We start from the raw sequence: 13,334 nt of genomic DNA on the forward strand, positions 1-13,334 counted from the left end.
AATGAGGATCACAGGCTGCTCACGGCTGTATCTCAGGTGCTTGGTGATGTACAGACCTCCTTACCTCATCTGAAGAGCCGTTTTCCACTCGAAACCTTCCAGCCCTTTGTATGGCTCCATCAGCATCGCTGGAAATAAGCTGAGGAACAAAAGAGGACTCAGTTAGGGAGCTGTTTGCAACGCCCCTTCCATCTGTCTGTATCTGCCTAGAAGTAAATCAGATCCAGCAAGAGGTGGAGGGCCCAACCTGGAAACTGATGGTCTCTTGGAAGCTGTCAGTCATGTTCTCATACAGGTGGCCCCAACAGTCTTTAGGAAGATGAACAGTGGGGAATACCTAGCCCACGAGAGTGGACAGTAAGAGCATCAAATCTAAATTTGAACATATTCCAACACGGAAAAGCACTGAAGGGACGCTCCCTGAAAATCAACCTTAATAAGCGTCACAGGCGGACAAGTGCAGCTCACAGATGGCAAAACCGAAAGCCAAGTCTCAAGTTCATCTGCCTTCACAGGAAAGCCTAAAAAACAATGAATCGCTGGCAGAAACTCAAGGCTCCAACATCACAGACAGCTCTTGTGCTTCATTCAATTTCAGTTTCCAAAAGGCCAATTAGCCCTTTCCAAGGCAGGCAGACTGTATTTTAGCTCCAGCAATGTGATTCTTGCAAATAGTCTTCATTCAAGGAGCTCAAAGCCAGAAAGAGACATGCTTGTGTTCGGTCGCTTCAGTCCTGTCCGACTCTTTGCGACCCCAGTGGACTGTATCCCGCCAGACTCCTCAGTCCATGGGATTTTCTTTAGGCAAGAATACTGGAGTGGGTTGCCATGCCCTCCTCCAGGGGATTTTCCCCAACCAAGGCTAAAACCTGCATCTCCTGTGTCTCCTGCGTTGCAGGCAGATTCTTTACCACCGAGTCATTGGGGAAACCCACAAGTTAAGAGGAAATCAGGCCTTGGGCATCAGTCCTCAAATCACTGACTCAAGATTTAACTTACTTTCTCCTAAATTGTCTGAATTTCTCAGTAGCAACTTGGGAGAATGACATGTCTTTTTTTCAACTTTTTAAATCTGCCCACAAATTTGCAGCAAAGATCTTCTAATGATTTCCATATCCCAGACCCATTAGAACATGCTTGCCCAGTGGGGCACTTCTCACCACTCTAATGCAAGACTCACTCAGTGAAAAGATACAAGGTTTCTTAAGAATGATTATCTCATGTTCTAACTTGTGTTTAAGAGACATGAAGGTGTGAAAATACGAGGAAAAATTTCACTTATTTTCAAGGAAACCTGTTTGAAAATGACTGGTAAACTTTTCCCATGATAAATACAAAAATAATAGAATATAATATTTACTGAGAGCTTCTATGTACCATATATTCCTCTGGCCTTAATATTTAAGTCATAAAACAATACAAAGTAGATTCTGTCATTAGTCTCATTTATGAGTGAGGAAGCTGAGGCAGAGGAAGGTTAAAATAATTATGCAAGATTACATTTAGTCTGTGGTAGGCAGGCAATGTGAACACAGGCAGTCAGATTTCAGAAGCCTGTTCTGACCTCTACCCTACTTAACCATCCTCCATGGAATGTCCATAATAAGGTGCAGTTTTTATACCTAACCTATATCCTGCAAAATAACTTTAAAAACAAACACGAAGAAGGTTTATATATATGTTTAGCTTTGATGTCATCTGATCATTACACTGTTGATAAACTGAAAATGGGCAATAGAGGCTTTGTAGTAAAGAATTTAATTTGCCCAGAGAGAGGTCTGGGGGTTTCCCTGGTGGTCCGGTGGTTAAGAATTCACCTTCCAATGCAGAAGACTCTGGTCCGATCCCTGCTTGGGGAACTAAGATCTCATGTGCCGAGGGGCAACTAAGCCTAGGTGCTGCAAACTACAGATCTGCACACCCAGGAATCCAAGGACCAAAACTAGACAGAGAAGCGCATGTGCCACGATGAAAGATTCCGCATGCTGCAATGAAGATCCCATGTACTGCAGCTAAGACCCAACATAGCCAGATAAATAAATACTTTTTTTTTTAATAAAAGAGAGCGATACCTTTGTTCTGACCTTTATTCTCGGCTCCTGGCAGGTGATCTCTAAGCCCTGGGGATGTCCGACATGAGTGTCTCTTTCCCTGGCAACTATTGAGCCACACGGGAGAGTATGGTGGGGGCTTTGGGTCTCTTGGTATCAGATCTACCTCTAGACACCAAGACTGAGATGGGCTTCCCTGGTTGTCACCACTCCACGTGTACATCACACACGGTTGCCAGGAGGCAAGGATGCTGACCATGACACCATGGGAGAGGACAGCTGGAAGGCCAGGATTTGGAACTCTCCAGGCTCTGTCTCATGTGTCTGTCCCCTTGGCTGCTGTAATAAACAGGAAGTGAGCTTAACAGCTTTCTGTACATTCAGAGGTCACATCTGGATTTGGCAGGAGAAAGTGAAAGTCGCTCAGTTGTGTCCGACTCTTTGAGACCCCATGGACTATACAGTCCATGGAATTCTCCAGGCCAGAATACTGGAGTGGGTAGCCTTTCCCTTCTCCAGGGGATCTTCTCGAACCCAGGTCTCCTGCACTGTGTGCAGATTCTTTACCAGCTGAGCCACAAGGGAAGCCTTGGCAAGAGAAGAGAGCCACAATTAATTACTAATGTCTGCCATTGGTGTATAAAGAGAGAGGGTGACGCACACATCCTTGCCTTAGAGGTTGGTAGACATACTCCTCACTCTAGCAGCAATTCTCATCAGGGACTCAGAAGCTTGGGAGAAGGGCTGGTGGTCAATCACTGATTCACTCATTCATTTGCATAATAAATGTAAAGAGTGGTGGACTATATTCCAGACACTGCCAGGCACAGGCTATGATGACCTTTTCCTTGGCTGAGATTAGAACAAGAAGCTTCTTACTCATCTTGATTGAAAGGTTCAAGAAGAAGAAAGGGAGGAAATATTTAATGATTTGATGGTTAGAAAGAATTCAGCTCCCTCTGAACAATCATCACAAATTCTCGAAGACCCTGAACTTCCGCCTCCATCTAACATCACTCTCCCTACCACCAACCATCTCCATAAGCTTGTTGTCATCTCTCCCCTGGGTGACTGCAACCACCTCCTAACTGGCCTGAATACCCCCTACCATCGCTTTTCTCCAAACCACGCTTCACACCAAAGAGCAGGGATTTTGGCATCTACAAATCCAATTGCCTCGTGATCCCAGCTCCATCCTGGCAGCCCCTTCATTCCCACCAGAGGATGAACATGTATGGGAACCCCTTACTTAGAAGGTCCTCTCCCACCTTTCCCTCGTGAATGCCTCATCATTCAATTCCACCACAGTCCCCACTTCTCAGACCCCTTCCCTGTCTTCAATGCCTGCGAAAAGGCCCCCAGCAAGGCTCAGAGAGGTGCTCAGGGTCCTGGTTGATGTTCTTTTGTGCCACTACCAGATTCATGCCTGTCTCTCCTCACTCCCTCTGAGAAACTCAGGAAGACTGTTTTCTCACCACTGTATCCCCAGAGCTATGCTCATTGCCTGACATAGTACTGAAACTAAATATTTATTACACAGGAAATCCATCAAGAGATGAGTGCCAAATCCTACGGAAATGACCACAGGGCTAGAAGACTGGGTGCAGGATGGCCTCCAGTCCTAGAGACCAAAGAAAGTCCATTACTCACATAAGCGATTTCAGAGATTCTACCCGGTCTGTCCTGAAAGAAAGATCAAGGTGAAGGACAGACCAAATCACCGTGGTGCAAGGGAAAGGCAGCCTGAGTAGTAACTGTCCAACTCGGCAGGTCAGACTGACACTGCTAGGCTCACACTGCCAAGCCTATCTGCTGTGTGGGCGGGTGTTTGGGCAGCAGGTGGGAAGGCGACCTTCCAGTCCCACTGGGGAAGTGACTCTTGCTGGCACATGGAATAGCAGCCCCAGAGCTCCCCTGCCTGCCACCCACTCCCCACCTCACAGTGGGCTTGGGCAGCTGGGTAAAAAAAGCCGAGGGTGCCGTGGAGGCTGGTGCGGATGGGGACTGGTTCAGCAGCTGACATGAAAGGGAACAGCGCTCCAGCGAATGAGAGGTTGAAAAAAATAAACTGCGGGGGAAAAAAATCCTTTTAATATGACAGAGAAGCTGTTTTCCTCAGTAGTTATCCTTCTATTATTCCTCATGAGCCTCTGATCCGGCCAATTAAAACTTAAAAATCTATAAACTCTTCCATTTGTTGGAAGGAGATTGGACTTGGCAATGACACAACGTCTACCAGAACTCATCTAAATGTCCAGTACTGCACAACCAAGAAGACTTCCCCGAGTCTCTCCACGAGGTGCTGGGTTCTGGCTACCAACAAAATCCATTCTTACCATCTTCCACAGTAATGGAATCATAGCAAGACACACAGCTAGACTACACTTCCCTCAAGGTGGCCATTTGATTTCATCGCCCCACTTGTAGGAGGGTCAAAGTCTCAGAGGCATGCAGGAATCCCGGCCCTTTAGAGAGGGGCTGCTCCCTGCCATGTGCTCTTTCCCTCTCCATGGTTAGACCTCATTGGTGAAACCAGAGAGACCTCCAAGCCCACACTGAAGACAGAGGGTTCATTCCAAGCCTGACTATGTGGGGCAGAGGCATCTGACAGCTTAAAATGGCTGGATGTGACAGAGAAATGCGCTTGTTTTTAACTGCATTTTGACATTCTAAACCAGCAAGGAACAACAAAGAAAAAAATAATTAAACCTATGACAAGTCCATAATTTAAAATGTGGAAACTGATCTGAGGTATATGAGCACATGTTCTAGAAAATATATTTGCTACAAAAACCAAAGGAAATTTGAGGCCATTGCTAATTGTAATAATTTGGAAGGATACTTGATCTATGAATGTGAAATGATCTGTGATCAGCTTTCAGATGTAAAGCACAGTTTCTGACTTTGGAAATGGAAACCACATCTCACAGGAACCACAATGAATTCAAAATTAGATACCGAGAAGAAAATCCCCCCCAAAAGTAAATTAGAATATCGGTTTGAGATAAACAGAGAAAAATGATTAGCAAAAGCACAGAGAACATACCTGGGAGGAAAATGCAAGGAATAATGGACCCAGGTGTTATTCAGATGGTCTTTGGGTAGACAACCCAAGACTAACTAAATCATTCCTTAGACCAACTACTCTCTGGTAAGGTCCCCTACTAGTGAGGTAGACCACAACCAGAGAATGCCTTTATTTGCTGCAGAACAGCCTGAGAGGGTTAGAAACAAAGCGGAGGGCAGGCAGTCCGAGGTCTCACCCTCCAAGGCCAGCAGAGAGGAGGGGGCTGGTCAGTCTCCGCACACAGGAATATAGCTGGCTCTTTGTTATTCTTTGGGAGAAAGGTCCAAAAAACGACATTCCCAAGCATGCTCTGACCTTTGCAAGTGCTTTGCCGACCAGGAGTTCTGTGACTGGTGAGATGTTTTTTATTGGATCAATCCAGACCTGCACTCCTGAAGGATGGCACGAGGTAGAGGGGTAAAATGAGGAAGTGGATAACAAGGAGACTGGAACTCCTCCTAGAGGTCATTAGAGAGAACAGCACAGACACTACAATAAATAATGGGTTACTCGCTCCAGGTAAAGGAAAGAAGACTCAAGGGTTGGGAACACAGACGAAACCCAATTAGCTGTGAGAAGTAACAAAATAAAACAATACAATAAACACAATAAATCAATAATACAATAAATCATGAAAAAGAAAGGCATAATAAGTATTCATGGTAAGTTGGGGGGAAAATGGTGAGAGAATAATAAAATCAGAAGGTAGAACTTAGGAGAAAAATATCAAATTTTAAAAGTAATGGTACATGGGTAAAGAGATCTACTCACTCCCAAATATAATAATTATAGACACTCATTCTAAGACAAAACTATTATAAATAGATGGAGTTTCTAAAAGTATAATTATAATAGGGGATTTAGTATATTTTTCTCTGATAGGTCAAAGCAAAACTAGTAAGAAATTACAGAGAAATCAAACAATAAAATGAATAAGCATGATTTAGTAGACATAATACAGAATTTATCAAGGTACACACAGAAAATACATACTTTTTAAGGGCATCTATTAAAGCTATAAAAACTTCTATCCAGTATTCTATCCAAATACTGGATAGAAAGCAAGCATAAATAAATTCGACAACAGAAACTGTACAGATGATTTTGTAGTACAGTGCACTAAATAAGAAATTAGTGTCAAAGGATACAAAAAGGGAATTTTAAAACGTACATCTGAAAAAACTCTTGGGTTAAGTAGGAAAACTAAGATTGGACACTATCCACATATCAACAATAAGAACAGTACCTATCAAAACAGATAATGGGAGAGATGCTGTATTTACAGGAAAATTCTTATTTCTAAATGATTTCATTATTAAATAAGAAAGAATAAAAACAATGAACTAAAGCATTAACTTCTAGAAGATACAAAAAGAACAATGAGATACATGCAGGGAAAACAGGGGCAAGGAATCAATAAAAGATCAGGGCAGAAATTATAGATTTAGAAAGACAGTAGAATCAATAAACACATCCAAGAGATGGCCAGGAAGCCTGATCCTGAAAAGCAAAGAGTGCTCACTTTGGGAGCACATATACTAAAATTGGAGCAGTACAGAGAAGATTAGCATGGCCCCTGAGTAAGGATGACATGCAAATTTGTGAAGCATCCCATATCTTTATAAATTAAGACTTTGGGATTAACAGATACACAGTACTGTACATAAAACAGAGAAACAACAAAGACTTACTGTACAGCACAGGGAACTATATTCAACATCTTATAATAATCTATAATGGAAAATAATCTGAAAATATATATATACATATATATGTAAATATATATTTACAAAAATGTTAGGTCTATGAATCAAGGCAAATAGGAAACAGTCAAACAGGAGATGGCAAGAGTGAACACCGACATTTTAGGAATCAGTGGACTAAAATGGACTGGAATGCATGCATTTAACTCAGATGACCATTATATCTACTACTGTGGGCAAGAATCCCTTAGAAGAAATGAAGTAGCCATCAGAGTTAACAAAAGAGTCTAAAATGCAGTACTTGGATACAATCTCAAAAATGACAGACTGATCTCTGTTCGTTTCCAAGGCAAACCTTTCAATATCACAGTAATCCAAGTCTATGCCCTGACCAGTAATGCTGAAGAAGCTGAAGTTGAACGATTCTATGATGACCTACAAGATCTTCTAGAACTAACACCCAAAAAAGATGTCCTCTTCGTTATAGGGGACTGGAATGCAAAAGTAGGAAGTCAAGAGATACCTGGAGTAACAGGCAAATTTGGCCTTGGAGTACAAAATGAAGCAGGTCAAAGACTAACAGAGTTTTGCCAAGAGAATGCACTGGTCATAGCAAACACCCTCTTCCAACAACACAAGAGATGATTCTACACATGGACATCAACAAATGGTCAATACAGAAATCAGACTGATTATATTCTTTGCAGCCAAAGATGGAGAAGCTCTATACAGTCAGCAAAAACAAGACTGGGAGCTGACTGTGGCTCAGATCATGAACTCCTTATTGCCAAATTGCCAAATTAAATAAAGTAGGGAAAACTACTAGACCATTCAGGTATGACCTACATCAAATCCCTTATGATTATACAGTGGAAGTGACACATAGATTTCAGGAATTAGATCTGATAGACACAGTGCCTGATGAACTATGGATGGAGGTCCGTGACATTGTACAGGAGGCAATGATGAATTCCATCCCCAAGAAAAAGAAATGCAAAAAGGCAAAATGGTTGTCTGACGAGGCCTTACAAATAGCTGAGAAAAAAGGAGAAGGTAAAAGCAAAGGAGAAAAGGAAAGATATTCCCATTTAAATGAAGAGTTCCAAAGAATAGCAAGGAGAGATAAGAAAGCCTTCCTCAGCGATCAATGCAAAGAAATATATGAAAACAACAGAATGAGAAAGACTAGAGATCTCTTCAAGAAAATTAGAAATATCAAGGGAATATTTCATGTAAAGATGAGCACAATAAAGGACTGAAATTGTATGGACCTAACAGCAGAAGATATTAAGAAGAGGTGGCAAGAACACACAGAAGAACTGTACAAAAAAGATCTCCATGACCCAGATAACCATGGTGGTGTGATCAGTCACCTAGAGTCAGACATCCTAGAATGCAAAGTCAAGTGGGCCTTAGGAAGCATCACTACAAAGCTAGTGGAGGTGATGGAATTCCAGTTGAGCTATTTCAAATCCTAAAAGGTGATGCTCTGAAAGTGCTGCATTCAATATGCCAGAAAATCTGGAAAACTCAGCAGTGGCCACAGGACTGGAAAAGGTCACTTTTCACTCCAATCCCAAAGATAGGCAACACCAAAGAATGCTCAAACTACTGCACAATTGAACTCATCTCACATGCTAGCAAAGTAATGTTCAAAATTCTCCAAGCCAGGCTTCAATAGTATGTGAACTGTGAACTTCCAGATGTTCAAGCTGGATTTAGAAAAGGCAGAGGAACCAGAGATCAAATTGCCAACATCCGTCAGATTACTGAAGAAGCAAGAGTTCTAGAAAAACATCTACTGCTTTACTGACTTTGTCAAAGCCTTTGACTGTGTGGATCATAATAAACTGGAAAATTCTCAAAGAGATGGGAATACTAGACCACCTGACCTGCCGCCTGAGAAATCTGATGCAGGTTAAGAAGCAACAATTAGAACTGGACATGGAACAACAGACTGACTCCAAATTGGGAAAGGAGTACGTCAAGGCTGTATATTGTCACCATGCTTATTTAACTTATATGCAGAGTACACTAGGCAAAATGCCAGGCTGGATGAATCACAAGCTGGAATCAAGATTGCCGGGAGAAATATCAAAAACTTCAGTTGTGCAGATGATACCACCCTTATGGCAGAAAGTGAAGAACTAAAGAACTTCTTGATGAAAGTGAAAGAGAAGAGTGAAAAAGTTGGCTTAAAACTTAACATTCAGAAAACTAAGATCATGGCATCTGTTCCCATCACTTCATGGCAAATAGATGGGGAAACAATGGAAACAGAGAGAGACTTTATTTTTGGGGGCCCCAAAATTACTGCAGATGGTGATTGCAGTCATGAAATTAAAAGATGCTTGTTCCTTGGAAGAAAAGCTATGATCAACCTAGACAGCATATTAAAAAGCAGAGACATTACTTTATCAACAAAGGTCCATCTAGTCAAAGCTATGGTTTTTCCAGTAGTCATGTATGGATGTGAGAGTTGGACTATAAAGAAAGCTGAGTGCCGAAGAACTGATGCCTTCGAATTGTGATGTTGGAGAAGACTGTTGAGAGTCCCTTGGATTGCAAGGAGATCCAACCAGTCAATCCTAAAGGAAATCAGTCCTGAATATTCATTGGAAGGACTGATCCTGAAGCTGAAACTCCAATATTTTGGCCTCCTGATGTGAAGAACTGACTCATTGGAAAAGACCCTGATGCTGGGAAAGATTGAAGGCAGGAGGAGAAGGGGATGACAGAGGATGAGATGGTTGGATGGCATCACCAACTCAATGGACATGAGTTTGAGTAAACTCTGGGATCTGGTGATGAATAAGGAGGCCTGGCGTGCTGCAGTCCATGGAGTCACAAAGAGTTGGACATAACTGAGTGACTGAACTGAATACACATAACTGAATCACTTGGCTGTACACCTGAAACTAACACACTAATGTACATCAACTATGTTTCAATAAAATAAAAAAAAATAAATAAAAAGCAAAGAAGAACACAAATTATGGAGTGATAATAAAGAAAATATAATTGCTAAAAAGAAAAGAGATTTTTTTTAAAGATGTGAGAGAATACCATATGAGACTATGCAAATACTACCAAAAACTTCAGTGAAATGGAAAATTTCTAGGAAAATATACATAATGAAGATTATTTGAAAAAGAGAAAGAAACCTGAATATACTAGTAACTGTAGAACTGAAGAGGTTGTCAGACCACTGCCCCAAAGAGGCAACCCTGGCTCAGAGGGTCTTTGAGGAGGGGAAGGGTCCTGTCCTTATGCAGTTTCCCTAGAGAAGAAGCAAATAGCAGAGTTCTTTTCTATTTGTTTGGTGCACAAGTTCAGGGAAACGTATTAACATACATATATATATTTTTTAACAATGGACAATTTTTTTGAATTTTTTACAATACTGTTCCTGTTTTGGTTTGTTTGTTTGTTGATGGGGTTTTTTTGGCCACAGGACGTGGAGTCTTAGCTCCCTGACCAGGGATCGAACTCTCACCCCCTGCATTGGAAGGTGACATCTTAACCACTTAAGTTAACAAAGTTAACAAAGTTAACTTAACCACTTAAGTCCCTTAACAAATATTCAACATCAGTAATGTTAAGAAGAAAAGATAAGCTATGTTATTTTACTTTATTTTGTCTAACGTCTCTAATCTGGTCATACACCACATACACCAAAGGCTCAGTGCTGGGGAGCACTGAGCCTGAGAGAGGAAAGGGAAAAAGCAAATCAAATCATCATTTAGGATCTGCCCAGCTCTACAAGGGATTCCTTTAGAGATCCTGCACTGGCCAGTACTGGGACTGCTAGCCCCATTTAGATCTAATTTTAAATCAATTAAGATAAAGTAAAAACCACTCAGTTCCTCTGTGGCACCATCCATATTTCAAGTGTTCAGTAGCCCCAGGTGGTGGCTACACTGGACAGAGCAAATGACAAATTTCCACAGTCATGGAAAGTTCTAATGGACAGGACTGTGGGACATGCTAGACCTTGATGCAACTCTGGGTGACCAAGATCGATTTAGTTTCTCAGGCTGAATCACCTTCAGTTAGTTGAGTACACTAAAAATGGTGGAAATTCATGTCATTTAGCATCTGCAGTAGAGGCTTTGTTCCAATCTCAGCCAAACTGATTGATTGAACACTAAACAGTGTTTAGTGTTTTAGATGTTTCATTTCTGGAAAAAAGTAATCTCCAAGCACTTATAACCGTCTCTATGATTCAACAAATTAACATAAAATAAAAAATTAAAAACAGGAAGAATAAAGTGGTATTCATTAACTACTATAAATAAAAGTATTATTAGCTTAATATTCGAGGCAATTAGATGAAAATATTTCCTAAATTAATACAAATACATAAATTTTCAGAAACATAGGCTCTTCTCCTCTCCACTGAATTGATTTGTTTCTTTGGACTGGTGTCTGTTTCCACATCTACAGAAGTGCTAGGATTCCCTGTGATTTCTGCTTATCACGCATTGGGTACATGACATTCAGGTATATATAAGTCACAGAAACAGTATTTTAATCTAGGGAGATATCTTTTAACATCTATGTAAGTTACATTTTTAAAAATAAGATTTCAGATTTCTAGCTCCCATCCCTAACTCCTTTCTTTGAAATGAGTGGTTACCAGTGTGGGTTTTAGCACTCAACTTATCAGATTCAGTTCCACATTTACTAGCTGTGTGACCTTGGGCAAATCACTTGATTTTTCCTCTCTAAATTTCATTTTCCTTATTTCTAAAGTGAGGACAAAAAATAAAATAAAATGAAGACAATGACTGTAGCTACTTCTAGGTCTGGGGAGAGAATTCAATAATATAAAACGTGGAATGATACTAAAATAGTGTCTGGACATAGGACGTGTTCAATCACGTTATAACAATATGTATTTTAATAACAGTATGGTAGTGATTAATACAAAAGGCCCTGATTACTGCTAGTATGATTAAAACATTTCAGTGCAGCATTTAAACTCTTGGAAAGTCTGTTTAAATGTTTGTCGCTCTTCCAGCATTATTGAGAACCTGTTTCTCCAGGCCTGTACTAACTGCTGAATTTATAAAGACAAATGCAACATGATCTGTGCCCTAGAGGAGCATAGAGCCTAGTGGGAGAGACAGACACACACAAGTAAACAGATAAATCACACACAACCTGGTTAAATGCCAGAGTACAGAAGAAAGTACCGGGCACAGGGGGAGGTCAGATGCTGCAGAGATAACTCTGCCTGGGGGAGCTGAAGGTCTCGTTGCTATCATGCAATTTATTTATTTATTTTTAAAATATTTACTTATTTATTTTCTAGGCTGTGACGGGTTTTAGTTGTGGCACTTGGGATCTTTTCAGTATCGGCATGCAAACTCCTAGTTGCGGCATGTGTGATCTAGCTCCCTGGTCAGGCATAGAACTGGGCCCCCTGCATTGGGAGAGCAGTCTTAACTACTGGACCACCAGGGAAGTTCCACTATAATGCAATTTATTCTAGAAGATGTATAGGACCTTTAAGAAATGATTTCCAACATAAGCAGATTTTAAAAACTACCAATACTGGACAAGCAGACCATTTGCATATGCAAATAAGACATGTACACACACACACACACACACCTGACTTAGAAATGCTCAGAATGGAAGAGAGAGATTCAAAATGTTTGCATCAAAAAAAGGTGGGGAGATAACGCCTGAACATGGGTGGAAGGAGCCATCCCCTGACTGGATCCCTTCTCCTGGGGACTCTCGGTCACTTCCACTGCCTGCAGGGAGAGGTCAGAGGGGATGTTCTCTTCCTCCCACCCTTTCCTTCATCCCATTCTGCCCGTGCAAAGGCATGGGGAAAAGACTTGGGAGGCTGGGCGGCTGGAGTGCTGAGCACCAGGGTGCATGCCAGAATACCCAAATCGGTTAGAAGAGTCTCCAACTAGGATGATAAATGTTGGCTGAAGAACCAGCATGGTCCTGGATCTGGGCTCAGACTTATCATCCACATCTCTGGCCACCATCCTCAGGAAACTCCACATCCATCACAGTGATCTCTCTGATGTCTTTGAGCTCACACCCTTCTGCTTTCTCAAATCTAATGACCTCACTTGACTTCATGATTTTGTCATCCATTCCCAAGACCCCAAACCCATTCTCACCCACACTAGTAGTGTTGTCATCATAGTGCCTGACGTAGAACCCACTCTGGCTCCCTTGGGTATACATGTTAGCTGGGGATCTGTGGTTAATCATGTCAACACTACATTTACAAACCCCTGAGTCAAATCCCAGCTCTCAATCACCCCCTACTAAGTAAACTCTCATTCTCCCCTTCTGTGTTCAAAGAAACAAATTTCCATATGGCTAGGGCTATGACAGGCTCATGCTGCTTGACCATGGCTAGATCCTCACTACCACTCTCCAGTTCTTTTATCCATTCCTTTTTTACTTCCCATTATATCTCCCATCTTGGTCCTGACTTGTCAATCAACAGGTCATCACTCCGGAAACACATTTTCTTCT

The 13,334-nt window shown here is 41.5% G+C and overlaps 1 protein-coding gene and 1 non-coding gene across 2 annotated transcripts in view; one reads left to right on the plus strand and one right to left on the minus strand.

Annotated features, from left to right (window-relative positions):
- Window positions 1-13,334, minus strand: part of GARNL3 (GTPase activating Rap/RanGAP domain like 3) — a 112,837-nt gene that overhangs the window by 84,026 nt on the left and 15,477 nt on the right. Inside the window, exon 2 of the mRNA XM_065927129.1 lies at window positions 65-139. Coding sequence (XP_065783201.1) covers window positions 65-139 — 75 coding nt within the window. The remainder of the gene's footprint in view (window positions 1-64; window positions 140-13,334) is intronic.
- Window positions 6,633-6,739, plus strand: LOC136165675 (U6 spliceosomal RNA). Its single transcript, XR_010662677.1, has one exon. It is a non-coding gene; the product is annotated as a U6 spliceosomal RNA (small nuclear RNA).

Source organism: Muntiacus reevesi, chromosome 3, assembly GCF_963930625.1.
Source record: "Muntiacus reevesi chromosome 3, mMunRee1.1, whole genome shotgun sequence".
In the NCBI taxonomy this organism is placed as follows: domain Eukaryota; kingdom Metazoa; phylum Chordata; class Mammalia; order Artiodactyla; family Cervidae; genus Muntiacus; species Muntiacus reevesi.